Source organism: Delphinus delphis, chromosome 13 (genome assembly GCF_949987515.2).
Source record: "Delphinus delphis chromosome 13, mDelDel1.2, whole genome shotgun sequence".
Taxonomy (NCBI): domain Eukaryota; kingdom Metazoa; phylum Chordata; class Mammalia; order Artiodactyla; family Delphinidae; genus Delphinus; species Delphinus delphis.
This window is the reverse complement of record NC_082695.1, coordinates 75829253-75856228: the sequence shown is the minus strand read 5'-3', so window position 1 is coordinate 75856228 and position 26976 is coordinate 75829253. Positions and strand designations below refer to the sequence as shown.

The following is a 26976-nucleotide window of genomic DNA, read 5'->3' as shown; positions in this document are numbered from 1 at the left end:
CTCTTTAGAAGCTGCTGAAACCAAGTAGAAAGAAGACAAGTGATTATTGAGCCATATGAACTTGTCAAAATTTAATTTAGTAGTTTTTGACATATAAAAACGTCAATTTCAAATGATCCAACCTAATATATCCTTAAATAACTTTTTTACACTTTTAAAATGTAAAGGTATTCACTTTAGGGATGTAGATGCTAGTTAAGCAGTATATATTCAATTTTGTGTTTAAATATACTTATTTAAAAATTACTTATGCAGTATTAGGAGTATTTCTCCTTTGTATTTAAGGTTTTTACTGTGGTAAAACAAGGACAGGGAAATGGTGGAAAGAGAAATGAAAGATAGGAAAACCAAAAAAGTATATGGTGTAATACAAAAATAGCAAATAGATTCAAATTATTCACTAACTTTAATTGTTGGTTAAGCTCTGCTCGGATCTCTTTGATAATGAAAATTGTCAGGCCCTGTCTGGCTCAAGGGTACAAAGCACTGTAGTGAATCTGCCCTGTCTGTTGTGTCTACCATGAGCATGAGAGAGCTGAGTGTTGTAACTCAGACCACTTGTTTGTTGTTCCATTAATTACATTGATTTAATCAGAATTTCTGTGTTAGCCAAAGCATTACATTTCTTCCAATGATGTATTGTATGACTGTCATAAGTGGAGTTTGGCAGTTGAAACTTTGAGTCAAGAAAACCAAATTTAATTTATAAGTTATTTCTTGGAAGAGTTCATATAACCAGCAGTGATACAATTTGGCTCAGAGTTTGTTTGTTTGTTTCTTTCTGTCTTTACTCAATTTTCACCATCTTTTTATTTTCAATTAAGCAAAGAACCAAGAAAAAATGTGATTAAAATGAAGAAACATTTTAAACCTAAAGCATTTTTTTTCTTTTGTAGCTCGCTTTCTGATTCTAAACAGATCAACATTTTAAGAAAAGCAAGATCTTATATAAAACAGAAAAAGTATGATGAAGCAGTAAGTATGCAGGCCTTGTATATATAAATAGCTGATCATTCCCGTATGGGGAGGGGCAAGTATGGTGACGGAGAGCAAAGTGGGCAGGCCAGGGAGCTTTCCTGAACCTTTAAGGAAGGGTTGAATTTCCTAAGTAGCTGCTTTAGCCACATGGACATACTTCTCTTATTTCAGGTAATGTTGTAGGTAAATTTTTTTAGGTTAACATTGGAAATGAACAGTTGCTGTTCTCTATAATGAGAAAGTATATTCCAGGCTTCTGTCGTCCAACTTATTTATGCATAATATTTTAGAACATGACATATCTGTACATTTAGAATTAGCTTCACACTATTGGAAATCTAATGGTTCATACTGAAGCTCTGACTTTTCCCAACTCCTGCCCTACTATGTTTTTCATTAATTTTCTCTGTTTTAAATGGTCATATAATTTTAAAGTAAGAAAGAATTCTATTTTTGGTTTCTAACATTGCCTGAGTAATATGATGGCATTTCTAATGCTTATTTTTGTTATAGTTTTACAGTGGCAAGCTATTCTTCTCCACTAAAATATTAAGCTATTTTAATAATGTTTTATAACTGATTTGGGTAATCTGATATGAGAAAGTCAAAACATGTAAATGTGGGCATCTCCTATCAGGGACCTATATTAGAGAACCATTTCTTTCATGTGTCATTTGAAGATAATTTCCACAAAATGAATCATTCAGAATCATTTAAAATCATTGTACATCTCATAGATAGTTTGCATTTTAAATGTCCTTTCTTATCAAGATTTAGAAATTTATTTTATTCAGGAATTTTTCTTATACTTTGCAAGAAGATCCTTGAACAATCAAAATCTGTTTTTGATCAATCATCTACGGTTACTTTAATAATTTTTCTTCCTTTGAAACTTAGATTTTCTTTGTCTTTGCATGTGGCGAGTTATATTTTTCTTTCTCCATAGGTTTCCCTTTGCAAGGAGCTGATTAATCTTGCATTGAAAGGATTGTCCTATTATCACACTTATGACAGATTCTTTTTGGCTTTCAATGTCGTTCTTGGTTTTGTGGGATGGACATCTTATGCTTCTTTGCTGATCATCAAGTCTCACTGCAACCTTACCAGAGGTGTTAGTAAAGAAGTCAAGGTATGTTCAGAAAGTATAATGAAGATTCAGATGATGGTGTAAAATCATAAGACTAAGGAAAGAAATTATATCACATTAACTGCAGTGAGTTCATATAATGTACATGCTGTACTAAGCTAACTCATTTGCTTTTGTTGTACTGGGTCTTTTTTTCTCAGTAATCTCTGTTTCTTCAGTTGGGAAAAGGGTGTATCAGTAATAATGGTCCTGTAACTTAAGAGGCTATAAAGATAGCTGTGTAATTTACATTTGTCTATGGCATTGTGTTGTTTTTCTGTTTATTTTTATAATTATTTAGCATGTTATAAGTATTCTGTATCTTTCTACAGTACAGGTGATCAGAAAACAGTTTCAAAGCAATATATTTAACTTTATCTGATATTAAGTTTAGGAGCTGGAAAGAAATAAAATCACTTATTCAAAATGTTCCTTTTAAAAGGAACATATTCCATTCTGGAATATACATTTTTCTTACCTTTTTCATCTTTCTAAAATTCTTAAATACAGATTTCCAGAACTTTCTATATATCCTCATTTTAAGAATTAGTCCCTAGTTTACTGTACTTTCAATGCCAAAAAAAACCCGTACTTTCAATGCCAAAAAAACCCCGCTCTTTAATAATACTTTATACAACTGAGAAAATATAATAGTACATATATGGTTTAACTATATTAAAACACTTTACTCTTTTAAAATATATTACTGTCATTTACCAGGGATAATATGCCTCTTCCATCTCCTTTACTTCATTCTCTAATGATTATTACCATGTCCAAATCATCTAAAAAGTAATATACCTGAATGGTGTATTGTTAATAATAATAGTCTGCAGATATTTCCAGTGATAACTTTTTTCAATTTTATACTTTATTTTTCTGTAATGGAAGGAAGAGCAGTAGTATTTATTCCATTTTTGTATAATGCTGTAATGCATCTTAAATAATTTACCCCAACTAATTTTCATTATTTGAGTGTATGTGAAATTGGCTAGAGTAGAAATCATTTCTTACGTGGTAGGAAAAGAGACAAAAACAAACGTGTTTTAGTGGAGGATATAACTAGGCATTCAGCTGGGTATTTGAAATTTATTTTGCCACTTTAAACGTAACAGTGCTGAAGTAGGCATTATAATTTTTCTGTATAAAACAGGAAACTGAAGCTATTTAAGTAATTTGCAAAAGGCCATTCAGCTAGGATGTGGAGGAACTGAGATTTGAGTCCAGAGTAGTCTAATGCCAAACACTGCCTTTTGGTATTTGTCTTGACATTTTGGGTTATTGAGAAGGGATATGATACTTTAGATTGTTGTGTCAGCAGATTTCACAGCTGATAGTTCTTTATTCGTTAATCTGATAATGCAGAGAATATTTGCGTATACAGCACAATGCGAGATGCTTCATAGGATACACCAAGAAATACAAAATTCAGATACAAAATTACAAGCTTCTCAAGGAGCTTGTAATTAAATAAAGTAGGTAAAAGATGTATACACATAGCCACCTTATCAGGTATAGGTCATATACTATGCTATATTACATAAGACAACAAATGTTTGACAACTTTAATATAAAATGTTAAGTGAACGTGATACAATGACTATCATATCTTAAATAAAGAAAATCTCACTTTAGCTAGGGTGATGATAACAGGAAAAAATAAGTCTTGGTGGAAATTTAACAGTCAGAATATAGGGAGAGGATAAGAATTAAAGCAAATTGAATAATATAAATAGAGGCAGAGTTGGGAAGATGTATTTTTATTCTGGGATAATAAGTAATATTTATTAAACTGCACTATTCCAGGACTGTCCTGGGTGTTGTACATGTGTTATTCAGTTAAGCTTAATACTACCCTAAATTTAATGGTATGATTCTCATAATATGGATGGGGGAATTTAGGCTCAGAGAAATAAATGTTTTCCTCCAGGACACACTCGTGTCCTTGAACTCTAATACTTAAATTCATGCTCTTTCTATACCATGCTGCCTTCAAAATAAATAGTTCAGTTTGGGGGGAATTTGGGAGGTTTATTCAAGGGCCTAATAAGAGATAATACTGATAATATAGATTAGGTGGAAGTAATCAAAGGCCTCAAATGCTAGACTATAGCGTTTAGACTTTATTTAGTGAAGAGCTGGTCTATCACTTAGAGTTAAACCAGAGAAATAGACCAGTAAGATCTCTGTATTAAGAAATTTAGTGTAAGAAATTGACTCATGTGACTGTGGGGCTAGTTAGGCAGGTCCTAAGTTCAGGCCATCAGGAAGAGCAGACTGGAAGTTGCAGGCAGGAGCGGAAGCTTCACTCCACAGGTACAGTTTCTTCTTCGGGGAACCCTCTGTTCTGCTCTTAGAGCCTTTTGTGAATCAGGCTCACCATGATTGTTCAGGATAATCTCCCTTAAAGTCAACTGATTATGGACTTTAATCACATCTACAAGATATTTGCACAGCCAACACCTAGATTAATGTGTGATTGAATAACTAACCAGGATCTGTAGCCTAGCCAAGTTGACACATAAAACTGACCTTTACAGTTGAGGTTATTAAAAGTATTTTGAACCCTTTAGTTCTGTTTTCAAAAACATTCTGATTCTTCTTCAGTGAGAGTTTATAATCTAGTGAAGTGACAGCATCTGGAGGAAGAATAAGTTGCCAGAAGTCTACAGCATTAACCAAAGGGAGGCTTGGAGAGCAATTGGGGGTGAGATAATTGCAGCTCTGCACTCATTAGAACATGATGCTTGCAGTTGGGGTGTAGGGAGCCTTCACTGAGGTAGTTGTTGCCAAAGTCAAATCTTAAACGGTGAGTCGGATAGCACAATAGAAAAAAGGAAAAAGGTGCAGGGAGAGCAGCATGTGCCAGATGAGGAGTGAGGTAGCATGGCTTCTTGGAAGGGCTGCAAGTCACTGATACGGCTAGACTATAGAGGGCCCAGGGGGAGTGAGAGGTGAGCTCGCAGCAAATTCTACCCTCCACGGCCAGATGAGGAAACAGAGCTTGAGACAAGCTAAATGGTTTAGTCAAATTGACAGCAAATAGAACAGCAGTGCTGGAATTAAATTTAGGTCTGACTCCAAAGCTTCTGTCACTTCTCCATGATAGTGTCCCCCAGATTTTACAGGTTTATCACTCTTACAGACAACTGTGCAGTGAACGTTCTCTTTAAAGGTAATTTGCCATAGCTCCTCCTAATTGAACTCTGCATTTAACTTCTATCTACTCTTCTCCTTTGCTTTTGCTAGTTCTGATGTCTTTTGCTTTAGAACTGAATATCCTTATTTTGCCACATGCTTCCCTTATTCTCTCACTACTTAGGGAAATCACAAAATGTTAACCCCTTAAACCAAGTCCCAGGATTCAGTCTCCACCTGTATGGTTTAAACCCTTCATAGGCCAGCACCTAGTACAGAGCATGGTGTAGACTGTGCGACTTGATCATTGTTAGTTGGATGGAGGAGTCATGACGGTGCACACAGCATGGTTCATTATCATCAGGTATTTTTTGGAGGGTCTGGGGAGGCAGAGAGTTAATGATGATGAGGTGGAAAATGTTCCCCATTCCTGTTATTTAAAATCCTTTCAATTTTTACTTTAGCTGAACTGAATTCTTTTTGATTTGGTTTCCTACAAGTAGATGTTTATTTGTAATGTCGATTATTTTATGTGTCAAAGGATTGGATAATTATATGATATTGTACTGACTCTAGAAAATCCCTCGAGTGTCTTTTTTAGGTACTCTTTAAACTTATTTTCTTATTATTTTACTATCCTCAGAGTGATGTGAAACCAGTCCCAATTCCTAAAGTGAATACCTGCCTCAGGCACCTTGAGCTTTAGAGACTCTACCTGTCCATATCTGGTTGAGACTTGCTCCTTCTTCTTCCACCCCCTTGCTATGGGACCTCCATTTCCAGTGCTAGTCACTGAGAGGTTTCTGTAGTGACTTTTGGGACTAATGCAGAGAGGTAGAGGAGGAGCGAAGAAAAATAAAGGTGATAATGGTAGCCATTATTTATTAAGCAGTAGTAATATTCTGGGCATTTTGTTAAGCTCTTTTCATAATCTCATTTAAGCATTACTAGCCTTGATAAATAGGTATGGAATTATTCTTTGCATTTTATAGATGGGGTAAAATTAAGTCTCAGAATCTGTTTTGTACTTTGCTCATGGTCATACAGTGAGCAAGTAACAGAGCCAGGATTTGAATTCTGATCTGTGCAGCGCCAAACTCTTAATCACAATGCTGTGTCTCATCTTCCTTTTTACAACTCTGCCCTAGTTTATTCTTGCTTCTTTACTTCCTTTCTGGTGACATTTTAGGCCAGAGGGAGGAATTATAAGGGGGAAAAAAACTCTTGCTTTTCCTCCCTAACCTCCCCTACTCCAGAAGGTAATTCTTAATTCTCACCTTATTGAGTTTGGGTAGCAAAACAAGGGGGAAACAGAGAGAGAGAAAACAAGGCACGGAGGCAAGAGAGTACCATGTGACCCCCTCCAGTCCTTTTTTTTTCTCCAGTGTGCTCTTAGCATCACAGCTTTCCATAAGTGTGTTCTTGTTCCAATCATTGGCATTTCTGTCCCTGACCGTCACATCATTACTCCTGGCCCAGAGCACCCACGGCCTGTGGAGGCCGTCACTGGTGATTTACATGGAGGAGCTCCTTTCTTGTTCGGCAGGTGTTTGGGAGAGAAGATATGACTGAATGAACCTACTGTGGTTGGGTGATGGAGAGAGAAGCGTGGGCAGCATGTCAAGTTGAAGTTTGAATAGATAGAATCATTGTTCCAAATGAAGATTAGGTCCCACAGTTTATTGTAGATTAAATGGGCTTTTGTGGGCTTGTCAGTGAACTTAATCAACATTTATAAAATTGTTACTAAGGAGAAATATGTTCAGAGTTCTGAAGAAGTTACTTGCAAACAAACTTTAGGAGCATAGTCATTTTAAATTGAGAATTACCTAATTGCAACAATTCCAGGCTATCCAGCTTTTTCTTCTATAATGTGCTTCTCCAATGACAGATTTTTTTTAATGCAGCTCTTAGATTAATCATCTAGTAGTAGAATCACTGAAAGAAAGTAATGTATTTTCTTCACTTTATAAAATCTCTTTTAAAAACCTATCAAGTAGCATGGATTTGGAGTGTTTTCAATGTTTTGTTTAACTTTCAGAAACCAAGCCATCTCCTGTCATGCAGTTTTATAGCTGTTGGCGTTTTACTAGCACTTTTCCTGCTGATTCAAGCCTGTCCCTGGACTTACTACATATATTGCTTGTTGCCACTGCCAGTATGGTATGCGGTTCTGAGAGAGTAAGTAACACATCTTGTGGTCTTGTTTTTCACTTCACTGACAGTTAAATCTGTATTTAAATGCATTAGATTTCTGTAGCATAAGTCATGAAAGATAATTATAATACCCTCAAATCTCCAAGCCCTTTCATTTCATTCATAACAGCATAAACGTTGCATATAAACAGGCTTTTTTTTTTGCTTAGCCGCACCTTGAGGCCTGCAGAATCTTAGTTCTCCAACCCAGGATTGAACCCGGGCCCTCGGCAGTGAAAGTGCAGTCCTAACCACTGTACCTCCAGGGAATTCCCTAAACATCCTTTTTACTTTTCCCTTTTAACTTCATCTTGATTGCCCTGAGGTAGCACTGGCCTCATTCCCTTCTTTGTGTTATCTTTTATAAGAAAAATCTGGAGTAAAAATTAAGTAATTAATATGGATTGTACTACGTCAGGAGTGACTTACGTTTTGAATTTGTCTCATCATCCCAGTTTCCAGTGTATCTTCATGTTTCACAAAGCAATTTGCATGCTTTTGTTCCATACATTTTTGCCCCTCCTTTCCCAGCTATCATGTAAACCTAGATGAATGAAAGTTCGCAATTAAATCCAATCTAGTAATGTATACCTACAGGGGTTAGGGAGATTATTCTTGTATGCTGTGGTTCTACCTTTAAGTGCTTGCTCACAAGGTGGACTTGAAATGGATTCTTATCATTGTAGGAAACATCAGAGGTAGAGCTCTCATGGAAGTTATAAACACTTTAAAAGAAAATCACTAAAATGTTGGGCTGGTTCATGTTCACAGGCAGCGAGGGTCATTTTACAGATCGTGTTGATTTCTATATTTGCACCAGTAATCTAAATTTAAACTTAGTCTTGGGCATCCTTTGAGCAAACCAGATGCTGAAAGCAGACCAGGGAATGACAGCCCAGAATAAGGGTGTTGTCAGGGCTGGCAAGCATGTTGCAATGACACAATGTGTTTTCTTTTCTAATTTTTGTTACCTCCAGCTTTGACCACCTCTTCTTAATATGAAAAATAAAAATTAATATTAAAATATTTTAAATGTTAACATTTTTAAAAACAAGGCAAAAAGACACTGACAAAAGAACAGACTGTTACTTCTCCATTTGAAAGGAATAGGGTTGCTGGATGTACATATTTAAATTGGATTTATTCCTAATGTCATTTGTTCTGGCTTAAAAATTTTTAGAATGAAAGGTGTTATCCAAAATTCCCTCCTGAATTATTAAATTTTCTATTTATGAAGAACACATATACATTAAAATTTTAAGGACAGAGTGATTTTGAAAATATGTTGTGTTCTATCTTTATCTTTTTGATAGATTATAAAGAAAATAAAACATGAAAATTCACTTTTCTTCTAGAAATAATCTAAATGATTTTACAAAATCATCACTGTTGGGAACAAAAGAAACATTCTCCTTTAGATTGGTGTTAGCTTTTCTTTCCTAACATGGCACCTTAATCGTTTTGATGACATTATGTAACCATTGTTTTCAATCAGAAAAAGGTTATAAACCAAGTGATACTGACTTTTTATAATTGCCTACTTAATAATACACTACCAATGCTAAAAAAATTTTTCCAGTGATGAAATGTAAAAAGGACTCAAGTATGTAATACATTTTTAATGGTTATGAATTCACATTTAATTACAATTAGTGTACAATTAGTGACATCTTAAATTGAGTTTGGAAAATGTTATTTCACCCAGTGAAAAAGTGCAATTAAGATTTTCTCTACCTAGACTAGGAAAACGACCTTTATTTTATTAAGACAGTTGAGATTTCAATATAAAATTAACTTCAGTGAATTTTAAAAATGTTCTTTATGTTTATTCATTTGGGTTTATTGTATTTTATTTCTGATGTTGTATCTGTAATTGTATGTGCCCATGTTTAAACATCCAATAAGACTCATTTATTGTCATTAATGTTTATAAAAAAGCCAAGCAAATTAATGTGATCATTATCAACTTAATTCAGAAGTTACATTTTTCCTAGAATACTAGATATCAAAAAAAGATTTAGGTAAGTAAAGCCATTGAAACAAATGTTGGAGGTTATCTTAGTTTTTGAAAAATCTATGAATTGAAAATTCCCTGATTTCTATGCACAAAATTTTTATTTTTAACTATATGAGAACTAATTTTTTTATATTCAATATAGGTTATAAATAATCTTTTTATAAATAATCTTGTTAAACAGATTTCCAGTTATTCAAGGCTTGGTCACATTACTGTTGACCTTCCCTCCAAGTCATTTTGTTGGATACCTGTTACTCTTTATCCTGGGAGTTGAAGTATTAGTAAGTAATTTACCACGTTACCACATTTTCAGGTCTCTTTCATGCACATGTAACTCCTTTGAAATGACCTCATTTTCCCTTTCTTCTTTGGATTGCATTACTAGGTTCTCAGTTTTTTCTACCGCTATATGCTTACAGCTGGACTCATTGCATTTGCAGGTTGGCCATTTATCACTCCACTGTGGACTCGAGCAAAGGTATAAGTACTCACTTTGAAATTAGGCAGATTCATAGCGGCTTTGTTTTGATATGCATTTAACTCAGGGAATTATTCATTTTTTTAAGAACAGGGTAGAATGTGACCTTACATAAAGATCCTGACCCTTTTGACAGGAGGACTGAAGTTGACTTTAAGGTTTCAGTGATTCATGCAGACTTTCATATCAAAGTGAACTGGTCTTGTGGTGATTGAAATACTCAAGAAGCAGAGCTGATTTGTCCTTCTCTGAAGCACTTCCTAGATTCCTTTAGGCTCAAATATCTAAATGCCACAGAGGAACTGCCCAGAGCAGTGCAGTGGCATGAGAGGCCACACTCTGGACTCAAGTCAGAGGAGTCACCTCCCTCCTGGTCTGGAGCCACCTCAGTTTTTCTCTGGAGAAGTATTTATTCATGATAGATTATTTTAAAGTATAATTACTCCTGATTTTCTGCCTTTAACTAGGTAGGTAATTACAGTGTGCTTCTACAAAGAATACTCTCATGTTTTCATTTTGATACTTTTTGGTGGAGGTAGCAGGAAGATAGAAATATCTTCTTTCTACTCTATGAGAACCTACAAAATTTTCCAGTTAATGGGACTATTGACAATTTTTTGTCTTAATCTAATTACAGAAGTATTTTTACTTATTTCCCTCCTGGGCACAATCATTTGATTATGATTGCAGGCCAGCTTTCTTAAAGATGTCATCAATATATGGTAGAACATAAACTGAATGAAGTGCTTGCTTTGAAACAGCAGACCTGAGTCTAAATCCTGGCTGCTTCATTTACTAGTAATAGATCTGGTGCTACTTACACTTTGACATCTCTGAGCTCAGTTTCCTCATCTGAAATACTGTGAATAATACAGCCTACCTATTGAGGTTATTGTGAGAATTAAATGAGATAATGCCTATATCATACCTAATATAGTGCCTACTGTATAACAGATCCTTCACAAATAGTAACTATATTACTTTTTAAAGTAAACAGATGTAAAGCTTTGAATTTTCCTTTTAGTTTCACAGCCATGCAGTCTGTGAAACACTGAAGACAGTTTTTGTACCATAATGTCTAAAGATAACTTTTTTCTTTATTTTAGAGCACCTCGCTGAGTTGGATTTTCTTCTGTTTGCTCCTGGCAGTGTTCCCACTTATGCCTGTTGTAGGACGAAAGCCAAATATCTTTCTAGTGTATGCACCATATTTTAACTTATTTTCTTTTTAATGCAATTGTTTTTCTCAATCAACACTATGAAATATGAACCAAGTCTTGGCCATGAGTTTAAAATCATGTGAACAAACTAGAAGTTAAAATACTAAATACTATCAAACCATTAGTCATAATTTTGGCTCAGGCTCTGAGAGGCATTAAAACTCCCTGAAGATGCTTCTGGACCTTTGTAAAAAATGAAATTGTGCCAGTGATAACTTAAAATGCCAAGAATTTTTTAAAGGTCTAGAAGCCTTTGTATGTTTTATATATTGGGAGATCAGTAAACGGTTTCACATGAAAAAATGTTCTGTTGCCAAAATTAAAAGGTCTAAAAGCCACTGATGATTGATGCAATCTCTCTTTTCCTTTGATCATGTCCACATTTTAAATGTATGAGAAAAATGAAATTCTCTTCTATTCTGAATGTAAAGATCTCCATGGGAGGAAACTCTCTGTACCTTGACAGCTTTCTCATGTTTAATCACTTAAGCTGTTAGAAAATTCTATATACCTTACCTGAATTCTCCATGCTGCTGTTATATTTATTTCTCCTCAGTATATCCCAAGCAAATCTTTAAAATAATTGGTTACATTTGTTTTTAACTTTAAAGTTATTCTCATGTAATCTGATGGCTGTGTGTGTGTGTGTGTGTGTGTGTGTGTGTGTGTGTGCAGGCGCTTGGCAAATTAAATGATCACTATTTCATTTAACATTTCCTTTCTTATTTTCTAATCATGTAATCATCTTTGTTACTTTCTTTTGAACTTTGTGTAACCAACTTTTTAGCGTTCTAACCCCATCTTTAATAGATGAGGGTATATCTTTTGAAGGAAAATTAACTCAATATTTTTTTAAAGTATGTGTTCATTTTAAAGTACCTATAAATTATATACATTTTATCTCATTTCTGTGAGAATAACAATATGGACTAGATCAGAAATTATTCCAGGAAGTCAATTTATTAGCAGAGCTCAAAAAATTGTATTGAATTCTAAGACTGTTTTATCTAAGCCATACTTTATTAGTTCTAAGTGAAAACATTTTGCAGCTGTCATAAACTGTAAACAGCATGTGCAAAGATGAAGTCAAACATTTTATTTTTTGCTTCCCACTACTCTGTGAGCTCTTCTCTTGTCTCTATAAAGCCGCTTTCCCTCCTTTCATTGGCCTCTACCCATCTGTCCTGCTCAAGCACTATTGACATATTTGAACAGGACTTATGCTAAAAGGAAAAGAAATTATATAAATGGTCTTCACAGAAAATTTTCACTTTACCTATTCCAGTAAAGATTAATTCAGGAAGTAAACTTGTTAAACCATGAGAAATCTAATTTGTATTTTTAAAAATTATGTTGTTTCCCCTCTTAACTTAAATTCCTCAGTGCTTCAAGTTTCCCAGTAGCTATATTTGCAACTTCTTCATTTTGCCTCCTGGTTTATGGAGAAATTGCTACTCTCCATTTGATCTCTCACCTCATCTCTCTTCTTTAGAAAATTACAAAGATAGATATGTGAAATATTTAAGGATAAATTAAAAGAAAGAGCAAAAATTTATATAACATAGCTATAATATTCTGAGGTAAAAACATATTTGCCAATTAATTGAAATACCAAATTATTTTTTTAAGAGGGTATGGGGGAGAAAAACAAAGAATCTTAATCATACACGGTTGTTTTTCATAAGATTTAATTAACTTTTCCCTCATGATTCTTAAAGAGAATATTAGAAGAATCAAAACAAAAGCAAAAACAAGCATTTTCCTGGGAGTTCCTGCTTCACGTTCTCTATAACCCTGCCTTTTGCTCCTTCTTATTTCTCTTAAACCAACTCCTTTTCACATAGTTCTATTATATTACTGGGTTCCAGATTCTATCCTCAATATAATTTCAGTCGTCCTGTGTTACTTGGATTTTTAGGAGGTGAGAAATAGAACTCAATAGTAATAGTACAGTATTTCCTTGACGTTAGTCTCCTTCGATTTCAGGAACCATACTGTATCTGGTGTTCTTGAAAAAGTGGAATTTGTTGTTTCGTTACTGTACCAATGCCTCACCCACATGCTACTTTTGTGGCCCCCTTCCATCCTTCCCTTAGCCAGAAACAGCTGTGAAAAGCACCAACGTCAGTGATAGAGAGGAACAATTTGTGGATTATAAATGTAGATTTTCCTTTGTGTATGAGTAGGTGCTCATAGTCAGAAAATGTGTGGTGTAGATACTGATATATTTGTATAGCTATCTTTTATATTGTTTTCTGTAAATTTGTCCAAGTCAAGCTGAGAATTATGGTATGCGTAAATGTTAAAAAAATCAAATTATGGAAATAAGATGAAGATACTTAAAAAATTGTGTGAAAAGTTACAAATAACACCATCCCCACAGGATCTTTATTCTAAGATTTTTATTCTTCTTACACCTGTGTATTCATTTTGTTACTTCATCTTGATTAAGCAAATGATTGAGAGGTTCTATATTAGAGTAAAATATCTAATATTTTCATGTGATATATATTCTATAAATGTCTTAAGAAAATTTGAAATTGTGAATTGTGTTTTAAAACAGAGTGGGTGCAGGCTTGCTGGTTCTTCTGCTATCCCTGTTTGTTGTAACATCTGTCTTAAAAAGAAAAGATAGTCTTGTAAGTGAAGAGCTGGTGTTACATCTATTACAGGTCAGTTACAGATTTTCAACACTATGTTATACAAATGATACACTAAAATGTATCTTACAGTTGTATTTAATTATATTGTTCTTAGGATGCCATCCTGGTTTTTTTAACCTCAATACCAGCTGAGAAGAGTTTTCTGTTTAAGATATTATATGGAAATATGTTCTCTAAAAGGTATGAAATAGCAAAAAGGTCAACAGAGGCCCCCCCCCGCCAAAATGCCTAGATAGCAGAGATTAAGGAGATATAAGAAGTATTGTCCAAAGAGTTGAACTGAAAAAGACTTCCTCTGGTCTGAGATTCTGTGGTGTCCTAGTTTGGGTCAGGAAAAAAGTAAGCTCTTTGAAGTGAAAGCAGCCGCTTAGTATGTTTACAAGAAAATTAGTCAGTTTAAGACTTCAGATGACATACTAGGAGAAAATAAACATCACCTTGGTTGGTGGTTTTGGAGTGGTGAAAAGAACTTTGAACTTGACATTTCAAAATTGAGTCAATTCCCAGTTATGCTTTGTACTAGATGTGTGATTTTCAGTAATAGAACTTGTCTGTTTGTTTTTAATCTGTAAAGATAATATCCAGTAGGATTGTAAGAGATTATATGATGTCATATTCTGTAAAATGATAGCTTTTTTGTAGATAAGAGTGGAAACCACTTTTTTTTTCCTTTTCAACAATAAACAATAAACCACATCTAGAACACTGAGAAAAAATCTTATTTAAGTCTCCTCAAAAAATTTACTCAGAACAAAGCTGGGATAATAGTATTTCCAAGAACACTCAAAAATTAAAATATACAACACTTAAAAGATGTTAACTCGTTCTCGGAGAACAACAGAGAACATATAAAAAGAGAAGTATTTTTGTCAAAGATCCTATCAAGCTATTGAAGAGCATCTTTCCGTTGCGGAGCACAGGCTCCGGAAGCGCAGGCTCAGCGGCCATGGCTCACGGGCCTAGCCACTCCGCAGCATGTGGGATCTTCCCGGACCAGGGCACAAACCCGTGTCCCTTGCATCGGCAGGTGGACTCTCAACCACTGCGCCACCAGGGAAGCCCTACTGAAGTGTATCTTTTCATTTTAAATGGTATACCGACTGATTTTACACTAAACCATAGTAGCTTTGAAAAAATTCACCTGTAATACTGAATACTTTGACGAAGTGAGTGTTTCTGAACCTTACTCTGTAGGAGCAAAGAATACCATGTTAAAATTCTTATGGACTTTGTGAGAAATACCCCTAAGTATAAAGTAATTCCTTCTTACCTTAACCTATTAATTTGCATTCATTCCTCTATTGTGTACCATATATATATTTTTATGATTCTAAGATTTGTCTTCTCACATTTTAATGTATCTAAAATGAGAATGTGTCTTACATTTGAAAGGATCCTAGAATTGTGTCATAGATTTATTGACAGCAATTCTTCCTTCTTCATTCACTGAAAATATGAGTAAATTAAATGTATCTCTAGGATTTGGTGATCAGGTTGCTAATCTGATCTTTAAGAGAGTTTACTTTGTTCATAGCCATAATTTAGTTCATTTCTTAAACTGGCTATTAATCCGCTAATTCAGGGGTCGGCAAACATTTTTCTGACATGCTAGATTGTACATATTTTAGGCTTGTGGGGCATATGGAGTCTGTTGTCACTTTTCAGCTTACCATTGTAGGGCAAAGAGAGCTGTAGACAACATGTGAGTGAATGAGAGTGACCACGTTCCAATAAAATAATATTTCTAAAAGCAATAGTTTACCAACTCTACACTAGTTTGTCTATATTCCCTAAAGAATATTGTACTCCTTGTATTCCCAGTACCAGTGAAAACTCAGGCCACAGATATGTATTGAATGAATAAATAGATATGACTGTTAGTGAGGGCCAGAGGTGGAAGACACTCAGCCATATATGCCAAGCTATATACATTTCACTCTCTGCACTTCCAGGATTTAAGAAAACTTCAAGATTAATAACAAATATTTCTAAGTAAAAACAGTGTGATAATGTATGCCAAAATACTCCTGAAAGTGTAAAACACCTCATTCATGCTTGTGAAGGAGGGCTTTTGCTTAGTACAAGAATTCTGACTGTTGGTCTTAGCCACAAGAAGGTGAGCTGGTCCAATTTCAATAACATTTTGGCCAGATTCCAGTTGTTCAAGCACTTTTCTAAGTATTCTTTCTAATATATAAATTAGTCACTCACCACCTTCTCTTTTATTTACGTCTTCTGTGTTTGTTGTTTTCAGATGCTAAGCACGGTGCTTTCCATTTGTGTTGTGTATGGCACTCATAATAGTCTACTCAAGAAACAAGGACTGCCTCTTATTAATCAGGTTGTTAGCTGGATAATATTAGGTAAGAGGTCAATCAAATCAAATGAGATAACTTTCCATCAAGTTACATCTTAAAATTATCCACTTACATCTGTATCATTGCTGTTGAAACAAATAATTTTGTTATGGGAAAATAATAATAACAAGCTATTATTTCTGTCTCTTGTTGGAAGTTGACAAAGAAAATTAGAACTTTTGTGAGCATTCATGTGTTATTAAGAATTACTTGATAGAATATTTATGACTTGATAATGAAGCTGTATATTTATTCGCACCTGATAGAAAGTGCTTCCAGAAGAGAAGAGGGTTTTGTGAAGAGATTCCTTTGCTGAAATTTCATGTCAATTCATAAATTCTCAGTTCTTACACAGGCACTAGGAAGCAGTTCAATTTTATCTGTATTTCCCTTGCTGAAAATAACATTGATTAGTCACCTCCCAACACATTACACATTTTATAAAGCTGATTATACATTTTTTTTTTTTTTTTTTGGTATTCGGGCCTCTCACTGTTGTGGCCTCTCCCGTTGCGGAGCACAGGCTCCGGACGCACAGTCTCAGCAGCCATGGCTCACGGGCCCAGCCGCTCCACAGCATGTGGGATCTTCCCAGACCGGGGCACGAACCCGTGTCCCCTGAATCGGCAGGCGGACTCTCAACCACTGCGCCACCAGGGAAGCCCCTGATTATACATTTTAAAACGTATTCCTCTATAGTTCTTTTAAGAATGTGCGTGTGGAGCAAACATGTCATTTAAGGACTTAGGCTTTTCCTTCCAACTGGAAAACAGGAGCAAACTTTAAGTCCATGTTTTTCATTAAAAAAAGGAAAAAGTGGGCTTCCCTGGTGGCGCAGTGGTTGAGAATCTGCCTGCCAATGCAGGGGACACGGGTTCGAGCCCTGGTCTGGGAAGATCCCACATGCCACGGAGCAACTAGGCCTGTGAGCCACAACTACTGAGCCTGTGCGTCTGGAGCTTGTGCTCCACAACAAGAGAGGCCACGACAGTGAGAGGCCCGCGCACTGCGATGAAGAGTGGCCGCCTCTTGCCACAACTAGAGAAAGCCCTTGCACAGAAACGAAGACCCAACACAGCCAAAATTAAATAGATTAATTAATTAATTAATTAATTAATTTAAAAGAAAAAAGAAGTAAAGCGAACCAAGTAAAATTCACTTAAAAAAAGTTTGTAATGCCTATGAATGATATGATGTGCAATTTAACATTTATTTATTTATAAATGATTTTTGTTCATTATTTAAAAAAGATCTTTGGATGGAACTTTATCTTAAAAAGACGATTAAGGGATAGGAGTATTTGTCCTTGGATTGCTCTTAAAATCCAAGCAGAGGCTTAAAACTACAGCAGGAAACAGACATGCATCTCCTAAAGTTTTGATTTGCTCATTTTCTAAACACCTTGGTCATTGTATAAGTGGAAGTTACTCTTGGACAATAACTGTTCTTGTATATATAACTTTATTTTCACTGTGTAAACTTCATTTCATTATGGGCATTATGTAGGCCTTCCCTTTTAAATTATCTTGATTACTAAAGTTACTATTTACATTCATTCTGCATGACAATAGCAGCGACTGCTCTTTCATTTAAAAAATAAATGTGTTTAGTTTGTACTATGTTCTGGCACTATTCTGTTCTCTGAGAATAATAAATATGGAACAAGTCCCTGCCCTCCTGGAGCTTATATTCTACAGGGCTGGGTGGTGGGGCTAGTAATCTAGCGGGGTATCTATATGTAATTGTCTCTCATATGACATGTTAGTTCTCAAATCCACAGAAAAATCAAAAATTATGAATGGCAACGATGACATTAAAGGGAAGTCTTTTTATTTTCCTGCATAACTCCAAAAATATGTGGTGTATATAACACACACCAGCATATAAACAATACATCACCTAGGGATAAACCACATGACAGAGAAGCAAAGAAAACAGAATTTGTGTTCATATTATTATATCTCATTTTTAAACATCTAAAACGTCTAAAAAGGTGAAAAAAAGAGAAATTTCCCAGAATTACAGAAAGTCATCCTCTACTTCATGTTCTTGTCCATCTGTGATTATGAGTATGTATGTATAAAATTTTTTAAACATCATATTCAATATTTTTATCTATTCTACCATCCTTATATTAATTTTTCAGTTGACTTAATAATATCCTTTATGGTATTTTCCCTTTGTTTGTCTTTTATGACATTGACATTTTTGAAGAATATAGCCAATTAACTCTGGGAAAACTTACATTTTACCCATGAGTTACGCTGAGACATTCTAACCAAGAACAAGGGATGTTCTTTCACTTGTTCAAGTCTACCTCTGTGCCTTTAAAAGCAGTCTTCATAGTTTTCTTCATATAGGCTGGGAATATTTCTTGTTAAATATATTCCTAAGTATTTTATCTTTTTTGTTGCTATTATAAATGAGCTTTTCTCATTCATTGTATCTTCTAATTTTTTTTTTGAGTATAAGATGCTATTGATTTTTGCATGTTAATTTTATATCCTACTTCTTTACTGAATTTTCCTTTCTTGAGTTAGGTTTATCATTGACTCTCTAGGTAGAATTTTCCAAGTATACCATCATGTAATTTACAAATACAGATATGTATTTCCGCCTTCCTGTTCTTATTCCTCTCTTTTCTTTCATTTACTCGCATTGGCTAATACCTACAGAACAATATTAAATAGTAGAGATAGTGAACCTCCTTGATTTTTTTCCTGATCTTAGTGGGAGTGTCTCTGGAGTCCCCCCATTTAAGACAAATGCTGGCTTTAGGACTGAGGTATATATATTTATCATGTTAAAGAAAGTACATGCTCTCCTGTTTTATTTAGGGTTTTTATTAAGAATGGATGTTGAATTTTGTCAAAGACATTTTCAACATCTATGGAGATAATAATATGTTTTTTTTTCCCTAGACCTGTTAATATGGTGAATAATACTAATAGATTTCCAGTATTGAGCCATTCTTGCATTTCTGATATAAACTCCTAAGACACATTTGATTATAATGTATTATTTTCTCAATGTAGCGTTGGAGTTCATTTGCTACTATTTTTCCATCAGTATTCATAAATGATATTGTTCTTTAATTTTCTTTGGTGTTCTAAATTTATCAGGCTTAGTTATCAATGTTATATTTGCTACATAAAAAGAATTGTTTCTCTTTAATTTCTATACTCTGAAACAATTTATGTAGCACTGGGACTATCTGTTCTGTAAAGTCCTGAAAGAATTCCCCTGTGAAACTATCTGAATTTAGTCCTTTTTTGTTGGGTAGTCCCCTGATAACTTTGTATTTCTCTATGAAATTGGTCTGTTTAAGCTTTTTATCTCTACTGCAGTTAGTTTGGAAAGCTATATTTGCTTAAGGAATTTTCTGTTTCTTCTAGATTTTCAAATTTATTCATATAGAGGGATGCAAAGTAATCTCTTATGATTTTTAAAAATTCCTTCTGTATCATTAGTCATTTCCCTCATAATTTATTTTGTATATTTGCACTTTCTTCCTTTTCTTTGATTAACTTAGCTAGTGGTTTGTCCTTTTTGTTTATTTTCTCAAAGAACATGGATTTTGATTTACTAATTTGATCTACTGTTCTTCTGTTCAATACCTCATTAATTTTTGCTTTATCTTTAATTTCTAGTTTTATTACATTGTGTCTGAGAGTATTTTTTGTATTATTTTTACCTTATAGGACCTACTGATATTTTCCTTGTGCACTAGTGTATATGATTAACATTAGCATCCCATAGGTTTTAGTATGTTGTGTTTCCATTTTCATTTGTTGAAATATCTTTTTATTTCCCTTTTAATTTCTTTTTTGATCCATTAGTTGTTCAGGAGTATGTTGTTTAATTTCCACATATTTGTAGATTTTTCAGCTTTCTCTTGTTGTGATTTCTAGTTTTATACCATTATAGTCAGTAAAGATACTTGAAATGATTTCAGTCTTATTAAATTTGCTAAGACTTGTTTTGTGATCTATTATATGATCTATCCTGGAGAATGTTCCATGCACAGAATGTGTTCTGCTGCTACTAGTTGGAATGTTATATAAATTTTTGTTAGATCCATTTGGTCTAATGTATGGTTCAAGTCTAATGTTTCCTTGTTGATTTTCTCTCTGGATGATCTATCCCTTTCTGAAAGTGGAATATTGAAGTCTCCTATTATTATTGTATTCTTGTCTATTTCTCCCTTCAGATCTATTAGTATTTGCTTAATATATTTAGGGGCTCTGATGTTGGGTGCATATATATTTACAGTTGTTATATCTACCTGATCAGTTGACCCCTTTATCATTATGTAATGACCTTATTTGTCTGTTGTTACCATTTTTTGGCTGAAAGTCTATTTTGTTTGATATAACTATAGCTACCCTTCACTTTCTTTTGGTTTCTACTTATATAGAATATCTTTTCCATTCCTTCACTTTGAGCCTATGTGTGTCCTTAAATCTGAAGTGAGTCTCTTATAGGCTGGACATATATTTTAAACAAGACTTTTCCTCCTTGGGATTAGGAAAGCATCGGTACTAGAGGATGCCTACCATATGGTGCAAGGCATGAAATAGTTGACTCATAGGTAGGTCAGCAGTATCTCCAGAGGTATCTTCCAGGCACTAATTCACTATAGTCTAGCTCCAGTGAACATTTTTTGCTAATGTGCTGGGATCCCTAAATGGGTTATATGTTATGCAACTGGTTCTAACTTATGTCACTCAGGATGGGGACTCTTATTTCCCTTTTAGCATCTTATCAATCCTTTACACAAAAGTCAAACAAATACAGAAAATACAGGTTGGTAAAACAGGTCTCATTTGAACTGGCTTTTTAAATAAATATTAAAATACTATTTCTTTCTGTTAAAATATATACCAGATGATGATAACGTTACTGGAACTACACATCTGAAAAAAAATCAGAAACAATTCCTTTAAGATTACTGTAAATATAACTTACATAATCTTAAATCTTGCAGTGACTGAACTTTGAATGAGATTGTCTTTACATTTAACTTATTAGTAGGTATTGACTAGTAGTAATAATAGCACCTAGCAGTTATTAAGCACGTACTCTATCTCAGGCACTATGCTCAAGGAGCATTTTATAGGTGAAATTGTATTTAAACCTCACAACAACTTTATTCATTTCTACTTAACAGATGGAAATACTGCTTAGACAGATTAACAAACTTGCCTCATGGTTAAAGAGTTATAAGTAATTCAGCAAGGATGCCCTCCCAAATTATCTGTCTTCATACTTTAGAGCATTTCATTCCACGCATATTGCCATCCTAGCCAGAAGGATTAGGAAATTATGCACATTTTCTTTCCAAAATAAAGATTGGGGAGTTTATGTTTTGCTACCCCCCAATTTATTTGCTCTTCTCCCACTGAAGTAGTTGCTTTCTAATATTGAGAAGAAAGATTACTTCACTTGTTTGGATTACTCTTATTACAACTGTCGTGTGTGGTGAAGTCCTTGTCTCCTGTCTCTAATTTTCTAACTGGCACACTACAACTCTCAATGCATACTTTGCAGTGGGAAAACTTGGAGGAGGGAGTGTTTAGGAAAAATCAATTTCTGGGGAGTAAGTTGTCTTTGAACTAAATGTTTAATTAGGAGAAAAGTTGCTGAATCTTGAATAATTTTTTTATTATTTACATTAGAAAATGACAAATTATTTAAGAGTTATTACACTGAGCAAGGCTGAATATAAATTGGGAAAATCTGAAAAAAATTGTGGTTAAAATGGTGAAATGTAATTTTAATTAAAAATGTGAAGTTTCAAATTTCTTACAAAAATGAGTAGGGCAAATGTGGCTTCATTTTAAATATCACACAAATAATAAATGCTATAAATGATAATAGAGTATTCAGTGCTTTAAACTCAACATACCCTGTGTCGCTTGTACTAACACTACCCACATGTGTTTTATTGCAGCCTCTTCCTTCGTCATGCCTCTACTGAGCCCTCTGATTCTCTTTGATCGGCTGTTTAGCATTCTTGTTTCCTCAATGTCGACCTACCTACTTCTAAGCACAGGGTATAAACTGTTTTTAAATTTTAACTTTTAGTAGCAAGTTTTAAATGACATATTGACATTTCTCTGAGTATTTAACCTCTGGAAATGAAAAATACGTGAATCTTGAGGAATAAATTAGTTTTCCTCTGTAAAAACTGTATGTGACTTGATCTGTAATCTTCAGTTTTCTTTTTCTTATCATTTTCACAGTATTGCCTGTAGTCTTTGTGTTTCTGTTTATTTCCTGAAGTTGCTTAAATATTGCTTACCTACAGTGTTAGAGAGTTTTGATAGATTGTGGAGGAATTTTAAGTCTCAAACAATGACTTATAAGAATTTTAGTCTTTGTTGCATTCCTTTCATGCACTTTAAATTATGTTTTGATTTGTTCATTCTTCTTTGAGTATAATATTTTATTTTTACTCCTACATATGTCATAGTCCAGATATTCCTTTTGATTCAGAAACCTTTTAGAATATTTTCCCAAAAGGTAAACTGTTAAAAAGTTAAACATTTTCATTGAAGATTAGAATTTTCTTGTAAAACAAAACCAAAAAAGAACAGCTTGATTTGGGTTGGATTCTGAAGCATTCTCTAGAAATCAGTGAGAACGATGACATACTCTCCCATCTACTTTGAAGAAAAGAGTTCTTCACTTGCTTTTGAATTTTATTTCATCTTTACTTAAATCTTCATGAGGGTGAGAAATATGCACTTTATAATAAACACTGAATAGAGCAGACAAATCGAATAACCACCACTTAGACAGTTTCAAAATTTGGTCCAAATATAGGATCTTTATCCCAATTAGAATAAACCTAGGGATTTACATTGTGCACATTTAAGCACATTTAAGTTAAGAAATCTAAAAAGTGAAAAATCACGCCTAAAATCAGAATAATAAGTATGACCTTATTAACGAATGTATTAAGAAATATATTACCCAACATCAGAAAGTATATTTACCTTTGCAAAAGAAATTAGACAGAGGTAGCCTGAAAAAGCAGTCTAATAATTTCAGTTAGTACATTTTTCAGTGTCAAATCAGTTTTGCAAAACATAGTCCACCTGTTATCATTCCACGTCACTATTTTTGGATGACCTGGAGGGTTCTCCATGTAAATAAGTGAATAGTCAGAATTATAGGATATTTAAAAGAAATGCAGTTTCATTACTTTACAGAAGTACAATAATAGCAATCCTACTTCTAACAATGCACCCTTGATTAAATGAATAAAGAAGATTTATTTTTAGTCAGCATTTAATTATTTTTATGCAGATGGAAGCTATTATAATACTTGAAAATAGTTCTCTTTAGTTGGTTATAAACATTTTCCTCCAAAATTTTGATTATATTATCCCTTTGCTTAACAAAGTATAATACAACCTAAATGTCTTTTCAGCCCTGTTCAATTTGCACAGAGACCAAACTAGCAGATCCTAATTTAGAAAGGTTTTATTATGTACACTCTGAGCCCGTGATGACATTTTATTGGTATTTCAGTTTATTAATTCAGATATACAGACTTTATATGAGATACTGGTTCTCTAAAGAAATAAAGTCCCATAAGAAGATTGTCTTTATCAGATTTATTCATCTACATTTTACAAAAATTTTATTTTATAGTTTTTGAAAAGAAGTAAATCTGTAGCACTATTTGTAGAACTATGGAATTTATGTTTTTACATATTAGGAAAGAATAATTTCATATATAAGTGCAAATATTTTAAAAATCATGGGGTTTTTTCTTTGTTTTTTGCTCAGAGAGTACACTTTCTTGATTCAATTAGCCAAGTTTTTTTTCACATTTCTAGTGTCCTGAACACTAGACAGACATACAGTTAGAACAATTAGTGTACCCCAGGTGTATAATAGAGTTGTAAGCTGCTATAAAATATGTACTCTATTTTACAATGTTAGGCAATTACAAAATGCAACAATTAAGTTATCGTAATTTAAGTTGTGAATTATGTGATATAAAGAATGACTAGAGACAGGGTTTGGGTAAGGGAGCTGAACTGGTGCCATCAAGGACTCATGTGGAAATTGAACTAAATTTTCAAGAATGGCTAGGATACAGGCATTCTAATTCTTTCTTTTTCAATTTTTTTTAATCATTGTAAACATAGTATAATCACATTTTGAAGAGTAGGAATAAGGAAGAAAAATCATCTATTAACCCTACCCCTCCTATTGATGTTCTGACATATTTCCTTCCAGTCTTAGCTCTGTATTTATCTTTTTAACACAGTATTAATCATAGTCCATGTACTATTTTATATCTTTATTTTCTACTTTGCTGTATCTTATTTTTAATGTTTTTAAATTTTTATTTTATTTTTGTTTATTTATAGTTGTGTTGGGTCTTTGCTGCTGCATGTGGACTTTCTCTAGTTGTATTGAACGGGGACTACTCTTCGTTGCGGTGCTCGGGCTTCTCATTGCGGTGGCTTTTCTTGTTGCAGACAGGCTCTAGGGGCATGGGCTTCAGTAGTTGTGGCATGCAGGCTTAGCTGCTCCCTGCATGTGGGATCTTCCCGAACCAGGGATCGAACCCGTGTCCCCTGCATTGGCAGGCAGATTCTTAACCAATGCGTCACCAGGGAAGTCCCTCTACTTTATTTTAGAAGCATTTTCCTAGTTGGCTTATAGGCTTCCTAACCATCATTTTTTTTTTTTTTTTTTTTTCTGCGGTACATGGGCCTCCCACTGTTGTGGCCTCTCCTGTTGCCAAGCACAGGCTCCGGACGCACAGGCTCAGCGGCCATGGCTCACGGGCCCAGCTGCCCCGCGGCATGTGGGATCTTCCCGGACCGGGGCACGAACCCGTGTCCCCTGCTTCGGCAGGTGGACTCTCAACCACTGTGCCACCAGGGAAGCCCCGAAACACTTATCTTAAACTAGAGCAGAAAAGGGTTAGGAAAAGCATCTGTCACTGCATTCTCTCATGAACGTTTCTCCTTTGTCCACATTTTAATGTCCACATTGTATGCCAGCCTAAAGATGTACCATACATTATTTAACTAAACTCCCCTGTGGATATTAAGCTGTTTTCTTGTTTTTCTCTTCTGTAAACAATATTGTAACAAACATCTTCAGATGGGAATCATAGTGTATATGTCTGATTATTTTCTCAGGGTGAATTCCTAGAAGTGACATTATTAGATTATACTATATGAATATTTTTTAGATTCTTGATGCATAGTATTAGATTGCCTTCCAGGAAGTGTTTATTCCTAAGTAGAGAGTATGAGAGTTCCTTTTTCATTATACTCTTGTTGACATTTTTTTAATATGGGTAAATATTATGTGACTATGGCATCTGTTTTATAATTTCTGTATCAGTTATCAATATGGTCAGACATTTTTATGGATTTATTGGCTCTTTTTTTGCTTTTTGAGAGGTTTATATTCCCGTATTGCACCCAGTTTTTAAAAAACTTGGGATGTTTGTCTTGCTCTTCTTCTCTGTATATTAATCATTTTAACTCAGGAATTGTCTTTTTACCTTTGTCTTATGCTTTCTTTCTTTTTTGTATATTTCTGTCATTTACCTCATGAATGAATTTTAAATATCTCTACTATTTTAAACATGTAATGATCTCAAGATCTGATAAATTTCAAAAGATGGTGTTAGAGTTGATATTTAAATTTACTTTCCTTTCCTATTTTCTTCTTCTGGAAAGCCTAAAAAATTTAAATTTTGTGATGTTGTAACTTAGAAGTATTATCAAGATTGTTTTAATTTTGAGAAAGACCTATTAGTATTATAAATTTGCATTTTTATTTGTTTAATGTTTTTTTCTTTTCTACCCTCCCACTTCCACCTCACACCCCCCACCCCTTAGGTATGAAGCTCTCTTCCCATTAGTGTTGTCATGTTTGATGTTTGTCTGGATACACATGGAACAAGAAACCCTGCCACAATCTGTTGTTTTCTGTAAACAGAAGGTAGCTTGTCAAAATCATTCTTGCATTTATTTAAGAATATTAGAATATTCTCTATCCTATAAGGAGGTTGCAATGTTATTTCATCAAAAATTCTACTTAAAAATTTACAGTACTTAAGGCATTAATAATTAAGTTAATAATTAAGTCAAACAGTTTGTAAGGAAATTTTCACTTACAACAAAAGAAAAGCATGATTTTATTGTTTCATAGGCATTATATGGGTTGGGCTTTTCTTAGAGATTATTTGAGAATCTCTGATGCAAAAAAACATTAATATAGGTGAAAGAATACTGGAGAAAGAATGTTCTTTATCTTGCTTGCCTTTGTTTTCACATCTAATTTTTCTTTCCTTCAGTTTATTTTCGTTGGAATAATATTTATGTTGTCACACTTCAGCTTATGAATTTGATCATAAAGTGACATTTGTGTTCCAGTGTTATTTTTCTCTTTCTAGTCATTCTAATCCAAAATGCTTATTCTGTCACCCTAGTGATCATGGCCTCAGTCCAAATCTTAGACTGTTTATTCAACATAATATACTTTGAATTGGCTAAAAGCCAACCAGATATTAAGGACACCTTTATCATGCTGAGCTAGAGAGTTAATTGATGTCTCTTGCCTTTATTTCAGAACTGAAGATAATTATAAGAAATTGGTGATAAAATATTTACAATTTTACTGAGGTCAGATAAAAGAAATATTGCAGGAAAATACCTTCATAATTGATCCATTGATTCATCCTTAACTGGTTCTAGTTGAGTTCACAAAGAGTACTTGATGTTTTAGAATAAACAATTTCAATAAAGAAGAAACTTT

At 34.0% G+C, this 26976-nt stretch overlaps 1 protein-coding gene across 4 annotated transcripts in view; it reads left to right on the top strand.

Moving 5' to 3' along the window:
• PIGN (phosphatidylinositol glycan anchor biosynthesis class N) overlaps positions 1–26976 on the top strand; it is a 110369-nt gene that overhangs the window by 45442 nt on the left and 37951 nt on the right. For all 4 annotated transcript variants that reach the window (XR_009521783.1, XM_060029167.1, XM_060029166.1 and 1 more), the window contains exons 14-23: positions 897–975; positions 1925–2107; positions 7284–7423; positions 9637–9736; positions 9841–9933; positions 11040–11131; positions 13717–13825; positions 16071–16179; positions 22127–22229; positions 26058–26160. Coding sequence is in view for 3 of the 4 variants with exons in the window: in XM_060029167.1 (XP_059885150.1) it covers positions 897–975; positions 1925–2107; positions 7284–7423; positions 9637–9736; positions 9841–9933; positions 11040–11131; positions 13717–13825; positions 16071–16179; positions 22127–22229; positions 26058–26160 (1111 nt within the window). In the remaining variant the exon portion in view is untranslated. The remainder of the gene's footprint in view (positions 1–896; positions 976–1924; positions 2108–7283; positions 7424–9636; positions 9737–9840; positions 9934–11039; positions 11132–13716; positions 13826–16070; positions 16180–22126; positions 22230–26057; positions 26161–26976) is intronic.